The sequence below is a fragment of the Pocillopora damicornis genome, chromosome 1 (genome assembly GCF_964200805.1).
Source record: "Pocillopora damicornis chromosome 1, jaPocDami1.2, whole genome shotgun sequence".
NCBI lineage: Eukaryota > Metazoa > Cnidaria > Anthozoa > Scleractinia > Pocilloporidae > Pocillopora > Pocillopora damicornis.
Window position 1 is genome coordinate 27,984,096 of NC_142670.1, and position 19,901 is coordinate 28,003,996.

At 40.3% G+C, this 19,901-nt stretch overlaps 2 protein-coding genes across 3 annotated transcripts; both read right to left on the minus strand.

Annotated features, from left to right (window-relative positions):
* Positions 1-6,238: 6,238 nt before the first annotated feature.
* LOC149053095 (uncharacterized) lies at positions 6,239-7,258 on the minus strand. The gene has a single exon (XM_089182366.1). It carries the CDS (start codon positions 7,256-7,258, stop codon positions 6,239-6,241), a length of 1,020 nt encoding a protein of 339 aa, XP_089038492.1.
* Positions 7,259-11,882: 4,624 nt separating this feature from the next.
* LOC149053096 (uncharacterized) lies at positions 11,883-19,879 on the minus strand. Of its 2 annotated transcripts, none has more exons than XM_089213140.1 (10): positions 19,778-19,879; positions 18,792-19,197; positions 17,843-18,207; positions 17,124-17,350; positions 15,844-16,136; positions 15,278-15,616; positions 14,778-14,907; positions 13,711-13,756; positions 12,926-13,024; positions 11,883-12,392 (listed from the first exon to the last, which is right to left on the minus strand). In XM_089213140.1, the coding sequence occupies exons 1-10, from the start codon at positions 19,797-19,799 to the stop codon at positions 12,088-12,090; spliced, it is 2,232 nt and encodes a 743-aa protein (XP_089069266.1). In that variant the 5' UTR covers positions 19,800-19,879; the 3' UTR covers positions 11,883-12,087. The 2 variants fall into 2 exon arrangements, with proteins under 2 accessions (XP_089069266.1, XP_089069272.1); XM_089213146.1 differs by having other exon boundaries at positions 12,922-13,024.
* Positions 19,880-19,901: the final 22 nt, after the last annotated feature.

Below are 19,901 nucleotides of genomic sequence, written 5' to 3' on the forward strand. Positions count from 1 at the left end.
ATCATTCTAGCCTTGTAACAGAGATTTTTTTCCTTAAATAAATTAGCGCGCGGTTTTTATTTCAAACCACATCAACTCAAAGGAGCATCAATAACTTTTGAAGTTGACAGCTCTATTGCTCATGATTCTGACCCATTAATTTAGGTGTATGTGAGATTGTTTGTTGTTTTAGCAAAACGTTGCAGTTGTCGAGACATACCCAGAAAGCCGCTTCTGTACGAATTGTTCTTTTGTTTGCGTGGGTGACGCAATGTTTGGAAAATGTTTTTTCTTATGGCAAAAATTGCATTCGGGTGATATGACGACACTCCATTTAGGGTAATTTTTAGCTGATTCTTAACACACATTGGTGGCGCAATATTTCCAAAAATCATATCATCTCTACAAGCCAAAAAATACATTTTTCTGGCAGAGGCTTTAAGGGTTACCTTTAAGGGAATACCTTTAGGGGAAATGTATGGCACTTCATGTACGTTGCATTTATTACTCCTCTTTTCACGGTATGTCTTGTCAACAATTTGACTTGAGAAAGCACAATCACATTTATTGCTACAAAGATTGTAGACTTGAACTTTACTTGTATCCAGTAAGCTCGGATAGCCAGTACGCTCGACTTTGAAAATGTCCATTTACGTGTATTTTCTTTAAACAGGGGGCAGAATATGGGCAACTAAACAAGCCCGCAAGTTTATCACATCCCATCAGCATCAATAAGCTATTTACTTTGTTGTAGTTGATTCCCTATGAAATAAAGGAATATGTTCGTTCCAGTTATGTTAACAAGAGTAACTAAATTGCACCTTGTTCTTTTAAAAATTGCTGATCAGCACAGACAATAATAAAATTACTTAAAATTTAATTTGTGTTTGCGCCGAATTTCGTTTTCCCTTGGATCATCCTCTTTGCTTGCGTTTGTGCTTACGCTTGTGCTTGCGTCGCTAGTAAAACCAGGCTTAAACGACCCTAGTCAGCCTCCGCCATTTTCGATGCCATCGAAATTATTGATATTACACGGTGAAGCAAAATCTTACTGCTTTACTGTCAGTTGTGTTCCTGAAAGTATGTTTAATTATCTTTAGTAGTTTCACAGTGATCCTTCATTTCGACATGCTCCGAATAAAATATAATAGCCAAACTCTCACATGGAAACAAAAACAAAGGTGTGCCTGACTAGGGCCCTTTAAAAAAACGGGAACAAAAGAATCAGTTCGAGGTGGCAAAAATGGCCACAGTTACAAAAGTGCCCTATACTGTTACAAAAGTGCCCTATTGTTACAAAAGTGCCCTATCGAATGTTACAAAAGTGCCCCAATTAGGTTACAAAAGTGCCCTGGGTTACAAAAGTTCCCTACCTTGGTTTCTCTCTCTCTCTCTCTCTCTCTCTCTCTCTCTCTCTCTCTCTCTCTCTCTCTCTCTCTCTCTCTCTCTCTCGCTCTCTCTCTCTCTCTCTCTCTCTCTCTCTCTCTCTCTCTCTCTCGCTCTCTCTCTCTCTCTCTCTCTCTCTCTCTCTCTCTCTCTCTCTCGCTCTCTCTCTCTCTCTCTCTCTCTCTCTCTCTCCTGTGTTATGAACTAACCCCAACCTTAAGCCAACCCTAAGGCTGTAACATAAAACCTTCATATGCATCAAGGCAAGGCATGTCTAAGGGTAACGTTGCCCATATCATTTATGTTCATAGGAAATGGAATACTCTTCCCAATTGCAAGTTACTTGCCCAAAGAGTTTCACTAGACAACACACGCTTGGGTTTTCAACCCTTGGAATGTGCTGGAACAGATTTCTAAGCAAATCTTTTGAAATTTTTAATCCTTTTAACTCCCATGAGTGACCAAGACAGAGTTCTCCTTACAATATCAATATGATATGAAGCAGACAAGTGATGAGAATAATGGGGATTATTAGTTGATCCAATACCAAATTCCCCAAGCTAACATCAGAAGAACTATATTGCAGACAGTAGGGAGAATTATTAATGAGATCTTGGGAGTGAAAGTGTAAACACTGAGTGGTGGCCCCTGAGAAATGTATAGACCAGATGCTTACATGGTCAACTTGAGAATGAAGGTGAGAGGATGTCTGTAATTTTGGCACACAATTATGGAATGAGATGAAAGAACAAGCAACTATTCCAACCCTTAATGTATTCTTTAATTAATATTCTCCTCAGAGGTAAGAGTTTAAAAAAAATTCTATATTTGACCACAGAAATCACTTACAGTAGCCTGCCTTCATATGATCTCTGTTATGATATTTCTCAAAAACATCGAGTGTATATTAAAAACATTTTACCCATCACTAAAAATTTCTTATGGCTGACAAAATGGACTGTGTTTATCAAGGATATGACTGATTAGATAAATGTGGTAAAGGTTCAGTCAACTGGAGGTAACCACTAACAAACTTAGCATAATTGCAAGGGGTAATGCCATGGAAGTTAGATCCATCAACTTATGCATAGGCACAAAAAACACTTGAGTGTCACTGGGTTGACAAAATCAAGCTCAATCTTGAAAATTGATGATTCACATTTTCATAATCTCTCCTCTAACCACCAAAGAGCACTTATTAATTTATGATACTGACAATTAATAATATTTAACACTTTTATAGATAGACCTCAGTCAGTCCTATGCTTAAGCACAAAATATAGACACTTAACCACTCTACTATAGTAATAATATCCCCATGAGTGTTCCCACTTCTGATGATGTATCAAATAAACCAATCACAGTCAATGCACCAGCTGCCACCCGTAAAGAAAAAGAGTTACTCAGCCATCAGTAAGTAATGAAAATTTTGTTGTCACCCAAAACGCATCAGGGAAGTAGCCCAGCAGTAGGCATTCTGTTGGTGGAAGTGAACAAAATAGATTGCACACCCAAGTTTTTCCAGCATCATGAACAAAGTCACGTGGAATATGAGCCTTTTTAGTCAGCTCCTCAATATAAAACAGTATTTTCACCTTGTAACACATTCTTTGTTGACCTCAAGGTAGACCAAAACAGTTTTAAATTTATGTAATAAAACTTATCTTATGGTCCAAAAATGCTTAGGATAATATTTATAGTTATAGAAAATGTCCATGTATTCAAAATGAAGTGCATATCCAGTCTTGAAGGGGTTTTCTGACATGCCGATTTCTGGACAGAAATCTTGAAACAAAAACAAATGCAATAATAACCTTCTGTTGTGTATTCCGAATAAAAGGCCAGGAACACAGTAACTAGATCAAGATGGCGGAAGAACTATTTTTAATCTGAACAGAAAACCTCGTGTACAATACCAAATATGGAAAACCGGTCCCGTGACACTAACTTCTACGTAGAACAGGGAAACCAAAATTAGGAAAAATGTAACAATTTCCTCCCTTTTAAGACTCAATAGTACACTAATGAAAAGAAAGAATAAAACAAAATCCAAGAAACAAATTTCAAAGTATGTTAGATAACATGTTGGTACTGTGGCCACAGAAAGAAACACCACAGTTCCTTCTAGCCGCAAACATAGTCCTTCAACTTAGGAGGTGGTTTAACCAAACGACCGGCACGGGTGGTAATCGATTCAGGTTTCGGATCTAGTTGATGACCTTGTGGTTCTGGAGGGGAAAACTCCCCAATAGGCGTCACAGCCAAAGGTGGTGCATCCTTCCACTCAGTCTCCGTAGCTACAGGCGGTGTGTCCTGTTCGACCTCCTCCGGAACAGCACAATCATCCATCGTTTCCGCGTCAGGTGGGCAAAGGTTGCTATCCCGTAGCTGCTCGACATGACGTTTCCAGGTTTGGTCGTTTACCTTGACTTTGTACAGGACTGGACCCGTTTGTTCAATGACGGTGCCAGGCACCCATTTTGGACCTCTGCGGTAGTTGCGGACCCATACGTTCTGGTTTTGGTCAAAAGACTTTAAAGTGCGGTCATTGGGCTGGAGCAACTTCTTGTTAACTTTTCTTGAAACATCCGGCTTAATCAGGTCCAACCTTGTCTTAACATTCCGACCCAGGAGAAGCTGTGCAGGGCTAAGCTCAGTAGTGGCGTGTGGCGCTGATCGATAAGCTAACAGGAACCTATCAAGCTTGTGTTGCAGGGTTCTACTGGACTTGTCAGCCTTAACTCCTTTCTTGAAACTCTGTACTAATCTTTCCGCCTGACCATTGGTTGATGGATGGTAAGGTGCACCACTGACATGCTTTATACCGTTCGCAGTTGTAAATTTCCTAAAGGTTTCAGACGTGAACTGTGGACCATTATCTGACACCATCTGGTCAGGGAGTCCCATGCGGGCAAACAGAGAGCGCAGCGTGCTAACGGTTTCTTCAGCAGTGGTGATCTCCATCACGAAAATCTCCGGCCACTTGCTGTGGGCATCGATCACTACCATGAGCATCTTTCCCTCGACTGGTCCGGCAAAGTCAATATGCAGTCTTTGCCAGGGAAGGGAAGGGTACTCCCATCGATGCAGGGGTGCACGGGCTGGATTATTTGCCAACTCTTGACATCCCTCACAGTTTCGGACGGCCCCTTCTATGTCCTTGTCAATGTTTGGCCACCAAACAAAACCCCGGGACAAACCCTTCATCTTGACCATACCAATGTGACCCTCGTGAAGCGTTTCTAAAACTCTCTCTCTCAGTTTGGCTGGGACGACTACACTACTACCCCACATTAGAACTCCATGATGAATCGTGATTTCGTTACCGCGATGGGCATAGTGGATGAGGTCTGGGTGAAGTTCGGTCCCTTGCCATCCTGACTGCACAAGCTCCAGAACACGGGAAAGTACTGGATCCCTACGGGTCTGCATTCTCAATTCGTGCTCTGTAACGGGGAGGGCCTCGACAACGGTGGTATGGAATATTTCAACTTCATCGGGCTTGTCAGCGGGCGCTGATGGTTGAGGTAGGCGAGATAAACCATCACAATTGGCATGTTGCTTGGTACCTCGGAACTCGATATTGTATGAAAAAGCTCCTAGGAAGAGACACCAACGTTGAATCCTCGCTGCTGCTGTGACTGGCACAGCCTTCCCGGGGTCCATTATGTACTTCAAAGGCTGATGGTCGGTGACCAAGGTGAAGTGGCGACCCTCCAGGTACATTTGGAACTTCTTCACACCCCAGACCAAAGATAATGCTTCTTTCTCGATTTGTGAGAACTTCTTCTCTGTTTCGGACAGGGACCGGGACGCATAAGCGATAGGACGCTCTACTCCCTCAGCAGTACGGTGTGACAAGACCGCTCCGAGACCATACGAGGAGCTGTCTGTGGCAAGAACTAGTGGTGAGTCAGGGTCATAGCGCATCAGAACCCTCTCCTGTAGCAACATTTCTTTCACCACAAGAAAACTAGTTTGTTCCGCAGCTCCCCACAACCACGTCACATCTTTCTGTAACAGCCGATGAAGTGGAGCAAGATGAGTGGCCAGATCGGGCAAGAATTTGGCGTAATACTGGACCATGCCAAGAAAAGCACGCAGTTGAGTAACATCCTGAGGTTTCGGCATCTCAGTGATAGCCTTAACTTTCTTTGGGGATTGGTGCAGTCCTTCTGCAGAGATGACGTGTCCTAGGTACTCCACAAAACTTCTAAGGAATTTACACTTTTCTCGGTTGGCTTTCAAACCATACTCTTCCAACCTCTTCAATACTGCGACTAACCGCTGCAGGTGTTCCTCTATGGTATGGCCGGTTATAATGATATCATCCAGGTAACAGAAGACCCCTGGTAGTCCTTGCAGGATCTGATCCATAGCTCGCTGCCAGATGGCTGGCGCCGAAGCTACACCATAAGGAAGGCGCTGGTACTGGAACAAACCACGGGTTGTGTTAATGGTGAGGAAAGGCCTGGAGTGCTCCTCAACCTCCATTTGTAGGTAAGCCTGACGGAGGTCAATGACGCTGAACAACGTTCCCCCACCTAGGCTGGCGTAAATATCATCAATGCGGGGAAGTGGGTACTCGTCTACCTCCAGCTGTGAATTGATGGTCACTTTGAAGTCACCACACACTCTTACACTGCCATCCTTCTTCACAGGTGTCACAATTGGAGCAGCCCACTCACTAGTAGCTACCTTCTTTATAACTCCTTCAGTTTCCAGCTCTCTCAATGCTTCGTCCACTGCTGGTTTACGAGCCAGCGCTACTGGGCGGGCTTTCCAGAATCGAGGCCGGGCATCCTCTTTAACTTGGATCCGTGCTTGGATATTCTTCATTTTGCCCAAACCTTCAGAGAAAACATCTCCATGCTTACTCAGGACATCTTCCAGGGCTGGAATGGTGTCGGATGTTTCCAGACGAAGTAAGGGCCAGTCCAGATGGATAGATTCCAGCCATTCTCTGCCAAAAAAAAAGGGTGGGTCCCTCATTCTTTACTACATATATGGGAAGTTTCTTTGACTGTCCCTGATACTGCACAGTCACATGGCAAAACCCCATAGGCTTCACTGACTCTCCTGTGTATGTGCGCAACTTCAAGGAGGTGTCCTTTAAAGGAATGTCGCGGAGGTAATCCAAATACACCCTCTCACTCATGACTGACACCACTGAACCTGTATCCAGCTCCATAGTCACTGGGCGGCCTTCAAGGTAGATCTTAAGTGAAATGGGCTTTGTGTTTTTAATGTCTGAGACATGGTACAGGTTCCCAAATTCTCCATCACTTTCTTCGGAATCATCACCCTCCATGACATTTATTCCAGCCTCAGTCATCTGTGAGGTGGCCTGTCTCTTCCTACATGCTCTCTGTGTATGTCCAATGATGCCACAATGAAAACAGCGTTCTTTCATGAAGGGACACTTTTGTGAGTTATGTGACCCTGAACAGCGGTAACAAGGTTTAGACTTCTTACTGTCCTTACCTCGGGGACCCTCGGCCCTAGGTGGTGGCTTGGATATGGCTTGTTCTTCCCCAGTTTTGACAGTGTCAAGTTTATTGATTGGGGTGCCTGGCCCTTGTTCTCCCTGAAGCACCTGAACATCTTTATTCGCCTGCTCAATGGCCAAACACTTTTGAACCGCGAGATCAAATGAAAGGTCGGCGAGTTTTACTTTCAACAATTCCGTAATCATCTTCGAGTCGCGGATACCTGAAACTAATCGGTCACGAAGGCGCTCGGTTCGCATGGCCTCTCCAAACTTACATTCTGTGGCCAAGTGCTTCAGCGTGGCTACATAATGACTAACTGACTCACCGGAATTCCTGGCTCGGTTGTCGAACTCATACCTCGCAACCAGCGCTGATCTTTCAGGCTTCAGTTGTTCCCGCATTCGCTCTCATAGGTAATGGCGTCATCTTTCAGTTGTGTGGGGGCCACTAAATCCTTCGCCAATTGGTAAGTCTCCACCGGAAGGTTCGTCAAAAGTACGGCCTTCATTGTTTTAGGTTCCTTGATTCCATTTGCAAGAAAGTAAAAATCCAGTTGTTCGGTGTAGGACTCCCAATCCGCTCCCACCACAAACTTTGTCACTTTGCCGATGGCTTGACTCGTGTTAGCGCTCGGTGCTTCGTCCGGCATAATTTTATTTTCGTCGTCTCTGTCCCTTTTTGAACGTGATTTGTACGACCCACTCCTGTTAACCGCTTGTGCTTGATCAAAGGAATCCCATCCTCGTCGCCAGTTGTTGTGTATTCCGAATAAAAGGCCAGGAACACAGTAACTAGATCAAGATGGCGGAAGAACTATTTTTAATCTGAACAGAAAACCTCGTGTACAATACCAAATATGGAAAACCGGTCCCGTGACACTAACTTCTACGTAGAACAGGGAAACCAAAATTAGGAAAAATCTAACACCTTCCTTAAAGCTAGTTGTTTCTTGCAGCAATTCTTTCGACTGAGAAAAGGGTCGCTCTTTCTTCACGCTTGCAGGGTAACTATCACTTAAAGAAATCTGTAAAACCTTGAGATTCTGCGGCAAATGATCCTACTTTTTTCGACGACTGTAGCACTGTTTACAAATGTAAGCAGAAACCGCGTGGACGTTGCAATTCCGTAAGCGCGATGCTAATAGAACATCTTCCTTTTCTTACTCTGTACCAAAAATCGCTCATAATCTTTTCCTATATCCTTAAAGCAAAGTATATATTTTAACTCGGACACTGAATTGCAAATTTACCCGAAAATGGGAATGAATTCACTTCAAAGTTGTTGTATATATCGGTAAGACGCCAACACGTACCACTTTAGTTTGCATAAATTAGAGTGACGTCACAGAACACGATTAGTGTCAGGTTTGCGTAGACGTTCCGGCCTCGCTTCCGTTTCACCTTGTGGGGGAGGGTACGGCTACACGTGGGCTATTTTGACAGCTTGGTCCTAGTATCGAAATCCCGAGTACTGCTGACCAGTAAGGTAGCGGTGCACGGAAAAAGAGTCATGCCATCGTACCAAGTAACCAGGAAGTAACAATAAGCAAGTAAAGTTGCGAGTGCTTCATTTGTCACCTATAAAATGCCGCACAATCGCTACAACAACAAGTCCCTTCTTTGGAGCATGAGGTCACAATTCAAGCCTCGTCGGGAAGTTCTATATTTACTCTTTGAGCACTTTCTCCATCTAGGGTAGGGACGGACGCAGGAAACTGTCAGAAGGACCTTAAGAAATTTTCCATAGAAGAAGGGAAGAAGGGGGGGGGGGTAACCCTGCCCTGTGCTTTACTGGGTTAGTGCCACTGAGACCATGGAAACCTCTGGTCGGATGAGCCTTATAGCTTCTACATGAAATCTGACATACCTTTTAACATCGTTTTATTCATTAAGTGACGGTTCAGCCGAAAGTTATGATATACTTCTATTTGCCCTAAACTTACTGTGGTTTATTCTATCTTAACTTACGAGTGATTTGTTGAATCTGTGAACATACAAGTTTTTCTAATTTCGCCCATTTAAGGTAATCCGGATTCCGGAATCCAGGAAATTTTTGTTTGTGGAATCCGGAATACTGGGCTCTGGAATCCAGAATCCAGCTTTTGGAATCCAGGATCCCGCTAAAAAGGGAATCCAGAATCCACTTGCTGAAAATCAATTTCAAATCATATTAGCGGCTTTTACCCGCATCCATGCAACCACTGTAGAGTGCAGTTCACTCACGTGATCAATCGTTGCTCAAAGTGAGCTTTCAAATCCCACAGGATTTGCTTGGAACATCACTATGGCCGCTATTTGATTGTTTTGGAACACCTCTAAATAATGATATGGCCGCTAGGACGTCCTGTGAGATCAACTTACCTTGTAAAAGATACGCTTTAGTTTTGCTTTTAATCGAGGAATTTGTAAATTTCTGTGAAAATAATCTAACTGTTGACAACTTGGATACTTTGCTTTTGCCCGCTTTGCCCGCCGGATTTTTAAGCAAATTGGGCGCACGGCAAGCTTTGGCACCGCAAACTGCGCTACTTTTATCTGGCACCTAGGGTCGAGGTATCGACCTCAATACTTAATACTCTTTTCGTTTTCGACTCTTTCAAACTTTCTGGCACTTCTGACTCGCGACTGACCAAAATCAAAAATAAATATTCATTTTCCATAAATCGTAATGAGAGCATCAAAAAGTAATATTCTCCTGATGGCCGTGGAGGCATAGTTGTAATTAGAAGCCAGACGAAAGCCAGGAACTGTCAAAACTGCACCAGTCACTCAGAGCACGTGGAGGGACACAAGCCGCAGTATTACAGAAAATTTGCAGTGTCTTTTTCAATATTGATATATCATTTGTTTATTCGATTTGCTCTTTCTCTAAATCTCGATACTTCAATCATAATCTATGGGGAAGCACAAGAAAAAGCAAAAGGCGGAGAGGGAAAGGTAAGTGTAACATTGTAATGATTCAATTGATCTTCTGTTCCATTTTAAACTAACTTAACCTCCAGCGAAACTTACAAAAAATTACTGAAAATGCATCTTCAGGAGCTCAAGAAACCGAAGAAAGAAAGACAAAAAAGAAAAATGCACGAGTTCAAGATCATCGAGGTTTGAGGATTTTTGTGTATTATAAAACACTTTTGAATTTTTTTTCGGGGTTGCAACGAACAAACAGGAACGACAGAGGTTTTAATTACAAACTATGGTCAGTAATAATTTTTTCTAGGTTAGAGCGTAAATCGTCAATGTAGTAAAATTCGGAAGTTTAAAAGAAGTTGAAGGACTCGAATAAACGCTTTGCTAAACTTGAGAATACCCGACCAATTGTTTGCATCTCATGGAACAACAATGTATTATGCCTCGTTCAATGATGAAACGCAACAAACGCATAGCATGACTCGCTTGTTAGCAGTGCTTTAGGCCTTTTGTCGTTTTGAGATCAGTTTGAGATCAGTTACGCTAGAGGCTTGAATAAACTCTGCTTGTTAAATATTTTATTATGCTACCTGGCACTGGTCATGAAAATCGCTTACTTGGCGCAAAATTTCGCCCGAATCGTGATTCACACTTAAACACACACTTTTTCAACTTGAGAATACCTGGCCAATTGTTTGCATCTCATTGAACAACAGTGTATTATGCCTCGTTAAATGCTGGAACGCAGCGAACGCACAGCATGACTAGTGTAAATGAAGATCTTTCGCGATTTTTCAAAGGTGTAAGTATAGTTGAATTGTATAGTAGTATTAGGTATTCTCAAGTTGAAAAAGTGTGTGTTTAAGTGTGAATCACGATTCGGGCGAAATTTTGCGCCAAGTAAGCGATTTTCATGACCAGTGCCAGGTAGCATAATAAAATATTTAACAAGCAGAGTTTATTCAAGCCTCTAGCGTAACTGATCTCAAAACGACAAAAGGCCTAAAGCACTGCTAACAAGCAATAGTATAGTTGATACTCCTGGGTTCAAACCATTTACTTTAATAGTTGAATTGGTTTAACACCGTTTAATGCGCAATCTCGTCGAACATCATCGCCAATTACATCTAGGAAAACAAGCTTTTCTGTCCGCGATTTACTCGGGGTGTTATTAAAATTTTATTCCAGTTTAAATTTTTGCCTCAATACCATGGTTTTTGTTTAAAAGTAAAGTTTAAAAAGTAATTTGAGATGATAGGGAAATATTTTCGAGCTGTTTTCTTGGCAGTTCTAAGTCAATTTTATATTTAAAAAAATTGGCCATCTTTTCCAAGTGGGAACAATGTTATGCTGTACCAGAAAAACTTTTTAGTCCAACAGTTATTTACAAATTAAAAATGATAAGCAATGATTTGAACTATTAGTTCTTTGTTCCTGTTAAATCACTTGAAGAACCTCTAGAAACCTGTATGAAAGAAATGGGGCCTGGCCTCTTCAGAGTTGCTAAAAGATGTGGAATGAATGGACATTGGACTTAATAGACGGACAGTCTCAACAGGTATTCCTACAACAAAAATTTATCCCTTAATTTGCTGTTATACATTTCAAATGTCATAATTTCAAGTCTCATAATTATCAAATAATGTTATGGAAATATGAATAGACAAACATGCATTCACAAACATTTCCTTCAATAGCGAAATCCGCCATTGAAGTCATTCCTAGAAAACGAAATGTGAAAATTAGGGGCAAACCAGAAACTAAAATCTGGAATCTTTTGTGTTTTGGAATCCGGAGTCTGCAGCGGTAGAATCCGGAATCCAGCACCTGGAATCCGGAATCCACAACGGGGAATCCAGAATCTAATACTGTCTGGGATTACCTTACATGGGGCGACACAAGCCCCAGTCGGAGTGACTTTTCTTTTAAATTTTCTATGCTTATCAGAGTAGTTTGACACGTTAGAGAAAAATCGTTGAAGTAAACAGTCATAAATGGCGACATCAAGAGAAGGTATAAGAAATGCTAATACGATTCCATTGCATTGTTTTACTGACTGCTGATCCCGCGTGTAAACCCTTCAATGGACTGGTGATATCTAGTTCTTAATTCGAAGTCGTTTACCGTCGTTTTTATTAAGTCTAAACCGAAATTAACAAACACGCGCAATTACATATAATTTTTCCCTATTTTCAAGTACGACGAAAATGAATGATGTGCTTACTAAGGGCGAATGCTCGATACAGACGCTCTTTGACCATGGAGTACTTACAAAGACGCACGACGTAATAGAGGAGCGACCTAGTCTTTATAATATAAGACTAGGCAGAGGCATTTCCTACATTCTCATCACAACAAAACTGTTCTGCAAGAAGTTTGCATTGCACCTTTTCGTTACACAAGGCATCGTACAAAACTTTATATGTAGCATCTGAGCCTTCCTTTTGTTTCCAAGCCATTAACATCTTAAAAGCTTTCTTTACCAGCCCCCCGTTGCCTTCATTAAAGTCATCTATTGCAGCTAGGTCGAATCCTAAACGTCTTCCTAATTCCTCCCATTTTTTTCCAAGTTTTACAGACAGATCTTCTAACTCGTCAGCTGATGGTCCATAAGCCTTAACCAAATCTGAGGATAATAATGGAAGGAGAAGGAAAAATTAGAAAAGGGGTGCTTTAGGGATTTGGCGAATAGCGAACAGTTGTAGCAAAAGGCGGCTTGTCTTTTTGGTATCATTCAATACCGAATCGTTGGCCTCAAAGACTGTCAGGCTTGGGCGAAGAGACATTTGCATCAGCAGGGGAATCATCTTCCCAACCTATCAAAATAAATCCCTAAAAAGTTTTCCGAACTCATTATCTATCTGTGACCTCTTCATTCGTTTATGGCCCGACAAGCATCTTGAAAATGGAGGTCATTAACAACGTCTCCTAGCCAGTCACCAGCCGCTAATGCCGGAATAGGTGATAGTTGTTTACGATACACGGGTGTTCGATTGGTGATCACAACAAGGTGAAAAGGATGTCTAATAAACATAATGTCACTCCTTCTTCATAAAAAAATGTTATCATAGATAAACGTATAACAGAAATGTGCAAACTTGATAAAAATACAATAAAAGGAAAATCCATCCTAACATTTTCAATCTCGGTACTACCTACAGCGTTTCCTCTCATCAGAAGCCGCAACAGGGCTGCATAAAGATGATTCTGAATTTGGTTGCTCTACAATTGAATTTCTCGCACTTTGGGCGGAAATACCTGCAGAATAATGGGTTTAATGAGATTGTTGGGTTGAGAACTAATGCAAGTTTCACGGTGCATATGGTTCGGAAACGATGGTGTGGTGATCCTGGACAGTGATCGTTCGGGTAAGACCCATTATTTACAACTTGGAGTAGAAAGTCTTATCGATTTCCCTTCTGAGTAACAATGAGCATCGACAAATTTGACAAAGGGTGCTGTTATAAAGAAACATATTTGATCCAAGATTTCATTTGAAAAGCAATAACAGGTTGCAAAGGATTTCTCACTAGTTACTCCATTACTTTAACGATATGGCCACGGAATAATGTTTTGGAGAATTGCACTTCTTTGTGTCTTTCCCAAGCTTTTATGCGCTTTACTCGTTTGCAGTATCCAATTCCCTATAATAAAGGTCGCACGTAGCGTGAAGGTCTACATCGAGTTAACTGATACGTAACATAGACAATAAGCCATCACTATTGAGCGCGAGGGGAGCACGACCCGATTTATTAACACATGAAGTAAGGCAACTTATTATGACTTTGCGTTGAGAACACGTTGCTTCGTCACTAAATGCTATATACTCAAATCCCACAGAGTCTGCATTTCTAAGTTTGCACATTTTATACCAGTGATGACTGGTCTAGTAAATTGTATTTATTCGAAAAACAACGAAACCAACAACAAAAACAACAACTTGCCTCGAAGGAAGTCACTTCCTTCTTCATGATCAACGGTTACAGGAACCTAAATGTAGGAAAATTCGCAATGTTACGGACGCACATGAAGTGAATAGAAATGAGGAAATGAAGAAAATTACTAAATAATAAGAAAAAGGAAGAATAAATAAGTAAAAAGGGAGAGGCATAGAAAGTGACTTCATAGCAACTGAAAAATAAAAGTATTTCACTTAATAAAAGACTGGCAAGGTCCTATATGTTCATGTGCTGCGTCCTGCGGTCAGGACATTTCTTTACCTATTCGACATTCCTCAGTCTTTTGTTTCCAGTGATTCATCCTCTATATGGTTCGTGTTGCCTTAAAATGACTTCATTATCTTACTCGGAAACCTTGAGATGGCGAATTTTGTAAAACTATTATCGACTCAGCAGTGCTTATTTAACCTCTCTCTTTCCAGATTACTAATGGTATTTTTAAAAAAACTTGATCAAAAGACCGGAAGGCCGGATCCTAGTGTGGCCGCTTTATTTTCTTAGGTATTTGCTGGATTTGTTTTGATACAATGAATACACCAAAGGTTATCCCAGTCATGTTAAATTTCATATTGAGCGTATAAGAAATATTAGCAAGCAATAATGTTTACAGGAAGGGTAAACATATTTAAATCAGTGCATCGAGAACTCATGCTGCCAATTAAGTGTCTCTCGAAAATATACCATTCCTAGCAGTAAGAAGCCTAGAGATGGAGAACTTGCTAAAATTGCTTCTTTTCAACATGGTAAGCGCTGAGACAACAAGCAATGCAGTTTGGAAGTAAGATGAGATATTTTTATTGAGAATTTGACTGTAGTTTTACTTCCCAAGAGCGGTCGTTATTATTCCTATACAAACTCATATTCTCGCCATGACTCTAATTTCGCATGATGATTATTTCACATGTGGAGCTTGGGCGGCCTGTGGTTACAGGGTTGTTAATCCTTTTAGTTCACTGTCATATACTATAGTAAGGTTGGCATCAGTAATATATTAACTCTGGGCTAAAAGTGCATTTAAGTAGCAAATTCACGAACCGTAAAATGTCACTTACTTGAGATGCCAATACCATGGTCACGTTGCACAAAAGTTCCTCACTTTGGTTGTTAAACTTCACTTTTGGAACACTCACACTTCCTAAACAAACTTCACCACCTGTGTCATAAACTTCGTTCTCGCGGAATCTGTTGAAAATAAAACGAATTTAAATGAGACAAACCCAACGTACACTACATCAGCCGAGTCTCTGTGTAGAAAAGCACACGCTTACAATCGAAAATGACAGCATATTTGACGAGAGCCCCTCTGAATCTTTGAAAACGAGCATTTGAAGACAATCACGCCAAAACAAAATTAAAATGTATACCTTCATGGCCCTATTGATTGATAAGAAACCTAGAAAAGCCATAGCGAAAAATAATTAACTGACAATTGAATAATGGACAACTTTACAATGGAATCAATAAATCATTTCTTACTAGCATGACTGTATCTAGAAGTATTCAATTAAATCCTATGTACTTGATGGGGCAAAAATAAATTCTTTGATTATACCTCACAAATTGTAAGGCATTTTTCTCGTCTGAGCCTTGGGGTATGATTGCCTCAGAAAGAGAAACCAAAATGTCCTCCTCTTCACAGATTGGTTTTAGAGAGGTGCCTTCGCCTATGTAGGGCACGATACACTTTGATATTTGCTGGTTTACATCATGTTGCAGTTTTTGTGGATAGCAGAAAAGTTTGAGTCCAAAATGTCCACGAACACCGGTCTCACACAGGCACGTAAAAAATCGGGCATACTGAGGCCTCGACCTTTTGCAAAGTTTCCTTACAAAGTCATTGAAGTCCGAAGCAGATTGTGAAAGTAATCTGATCAACTTGATTGGGCGGAATCTATCAAATAAAAGGAAAAACCAAATACAGCTCCAGTAACCAAACGGAAATGATGAACAGCCATTGCACAGTAACCCTGAGTGTACGTACTCCAGTAATCGTTTCAATAATTTAATCTATATTTTATTAATAAATACATGCATGTATGACTGTACACTAAAATACTGTTAAATTTCCTCTGCGTCTTGCGTGCTACTTTTCAAATAAAGCCGACAAGAAATACTTACCCGGAGAAATGCCTAACTTTGAATTGCACTTTCCCGTCTAGAAGACGTGGCGGTTCATCCAATTGATCTGTAATGTCTTTCCAGTCATGTGGTTTGGCAAGAGACTCAGAGTGTAATAGTCTCAGTTCACCAGGACGTAACTCTGCCAACTCTTGTTTTCCTTTATTTAGGGTGAGAGGAATCCTTATTGTTACAGGCGCAATAAGAGTAACATTTTGAAAGCCTGAAATGTAAAGAACTGGACCGACAAGTCCTTCCTCTTCTTTAAACTCACTGCTTGGAAATTCTTGTACCTTGATTCAAAAGCAAAACAGGTTATGTTGGACATGTTAAACTACTCCCAGCATAAAGTTCATTTGCATCCTTTACGAAATGAAAAGTGAATTACAAGATGAAATTCAATTATCTAATAATAGTATACAATATAAATGTCCTCTTAAAGTTTAATGTAACATTAATATAAGCACTATTATTAAAAAAAAACTATACACTGAACTTACTATAAAATATCTGATTAGTCAAGAGCATTCAATGAAAAAACAATAATGCGTAAAGTTAACATGATAACCCAATATCTGCAGCAGAAATTGCAGTTATCATGTTGAGTTCAACCTCTGCCTAGTTTCCAACGCCCTCTGTATGTGTAGAGTTCTTAAACTTTTTAAAATTTAGAAAGGTGTCTTCTTTTATCAAACCTTATGTCTGCGTGATCTTCAGCTTTGGCAGATAACTCAAACCTTGGTTTTGATAATGCATGCTTTCATGCTCAACTTCATCCACTAATTGCATTAATTGCAAACCAATACAAACCACATAACCAATTCAACTGACAGGAATGATTTGAACTTGAAGTTTATATTGAAGCGAAACAAAAACAAATGTTCTGTTGCTTGAAGCGAGTTTTCCAAAATCCAGTTTTTAATAAGGGGATTGCTTGGATTCATGAGTACATTCGGGCACAGTAAGTACCATAAATAATTCGTAGTTACCAAAACTACTGATTAGAACATGACTACATGTATGTATCTTCACACACATGTAAGCACAGGCACAGTTCTCCTGTATTTAGCTTAAAATTGTTAATTGATATCTCTCCATCAATATTGCCACCAAGTTCATGGAGTGTATTGCAAGTAACTGAAGGTACAGGCTGTACTCTTATAGCACCTTTATGTTATCTCCTTGCTTTTGACAATCCCCTTACACCAATCTTATATGTTACTTTCAAAACTGAAAAAGGTTTTAGTCATCCATGTATATAATTATATAGTTTCATGTACCTGGATTGTCACACAGAAATCTTGATTAACAGGAACAGAACTCTGAGGAATTTGAACACTGACATCAGGAAAGTCAGGCACGATACAGGTCAATTCCGGACCTACTGCAGTACCTCTTGAAAAGGTGAAAGACTTAGGACGCCAGATTGCAGCAAATGAAGAAACTCCTGATTTTGAACAAACAGCTCGTGCAAATGGGAAAAGCCACCTGGGAACTGTTGAAGTTTCTGCATGAAAATAAAAATGATGGTTGAAATTACGCCCTTCAGCTGTGTCTTAAAGTCCTCAAACAATGAAGTTGCCCCCAACAGATATCATGAGAATAGTTACGCTTCAAAGAAGAAAGTTTGCAAGAACATGGTGATTGAGAAAAATTTATATCATAGTGACTAAAATGCATTGTAAACTTCACGTAACATTTATGCAACAATACACGTAATAATACAAGCAGTACGTGTAATATGCTTGGATGCAATTACAGGTAAAACGAAATTGCTGGGATCAATATCAGTATCTGAGTCATGGCACACCTACTCCTCCCCTAAGCCAACAACAGCCAACTGATAAGTTCAAGTTACAAGTTCGGATCAATTTTGGGTCAGGAGAGGGGGAGGTTGACAATTGCTCAGATACTGACATTGATGCCAGTGAAGAAGGGAGCCTGAGAGTATCATTCATTAAGTTATTCACACCTGCAGTTAATAACAACATAACGTTACCTGATCCAAGCCAAGTATTCTCTGTCTTCAATTCCTTCCATTCATTGTTCTCTTGGTCAATCAGTTGTTTGATAACCACCTCATACCCCTCCAAATTTGGGGCACTGTGCAGCAAAGATACAGTAAAACTTATTCCTTCAAAACTTTTCTTGTAATCCAGATCTGGTGGGCCATCATGAGATAGTTCAATAACACTGCTTACCAATATCTCATCACTGGCAATGGGTGGGGAGAGGGTCCTGGGGTTCCACAATAAGCATGTACATGTAAATGGCACAGGTTGTTGGACAGCTCCACTATTAAGTTTGATAGAGGCGCCGGCTTCCCTTAGGTGCCATGTGTCTTCCTTACCTCCAAGTTTTCCTCTGAAATACACAGGAAAATTAATCATTCAGTATTTAAATATAATATTTCCCAAGTGGAGTAAGCATGGCAAAGGCATTTAAAATGCGAGTCGCAAACTTGCAGTTTGAACGAGTCTTTCAAATAATTGGCACTTAACCTCAAAACTAAATCGAATAACTGTTCTTTTTTTCTAATTTTGTCTCAGTCAGTTATTAAAATATAAGATACAAAAAATATTTTGAATTGGCCACTCCCAATAGTAAATTGAGATTCCTGCTCTGGTTTACTAAATTGCTAGATGAACATAATAAGAAATTCTGTAATATATGAACATCCTAAAGGTTGTTCCTCAAAAACCCAATTTACACAAAATTAAAAAATGGCTTTAACATTATTTAGCCAGCTGTGCTAAGAAATTTTTCCATCAATTTATTTTTCTTTGACTCAAATAGACTCAAATGAGAGTCATAAATCAAAACATTTATTTAAATGATTCACTATCATTCCTTATAATGACTAAGTACCACTTCATTGATGGAAACACTGAAAATAAAAACAAAAAACAAGGGATAGGTAAACAACTGAGTTATTGCGAAAAACATACCTTTTGATCAAAGTCTTTTTATTTTCTTCATAGTCTACTGTAGCATCTTTTTCATCCGCCAATTTTTTTCTGACCGCCTTATTAAAATCGCGTGGCCCCTGAGAGGCATTGCCTTCAGTCTTATCGCAACAAAACTGTTCTGCTAGAAGTTTACAATTCGCCAATTTGTGACACAAGGCATCGTTCAAAACTGTGTAAGTGGCTTTGCTGCCTTGTCCTTGTTTCCAATCTATTAACATGTTAAAAGCTTTATCTGCCAACTTCGGGTTGTCTTCATCATAGTTTCTTATTGCGGCTCGGCTGAATCCCAGGCGTCCTCCTAATGTCTTCCATTTTCCTGCAAGTTCCCGAGACAGATATTCCAACTCCTCATTTGACGGTTCCCCATGTTTAACCAAATAGATACCTGAGTATAACAACAGAGGGAGAATAAGAAATTAGAAAAGGGATGCTTCAAGGCTTTGACGAATAGCAAACAGTTGTGGCGAAAGGCGACTTCTCTTTTTTTGGTATCATTCAATACCGAATCGTCAGCCCTTGAGATTGTCAAGCTTGAGCGAGGAGGCATTTGCAGCGGCAGGGAAACCATTTTCCCAACCCATACATAAAAAAAAAATAAAAACGCTTAGGAAGTTTTCCAGACTCGTTATCTATTTCTGACCTCTTATTTCGCGTATGGCCCGACAAGCATCTTGAAAATGGAGGTCATTAACGTCTCTTAGCTATAGTCTCCAGCCGTTAATGCTGGAATAGGTTAATGTAGTTCAAGATACACAGGTGTTGGATTAATGATAGAGTCCACTTTTAATTCATTATTTTTTATTCTCTTATATAAGTGGGTAAGGAGGATGTCTAAGATATATAATGCCAGTCTTTCTGCATAAACAAATTTTACCATGCATAAACGCGTAACAACAACATACAAACTTGAATAAAATACAATTAAAAAGGAAAATCCATCGCGACATTTTTAATCTCGGTACTACCTGCAGATTGGCGTATCCTCATCCTAGGAGCTGCAACAGGGCTGCATGGCGATGATTCTGAATTTGGACGCTTTACAATTGAATGTTTCACACTTTGGGAGGAAATACCTGCAGAATAATGGGG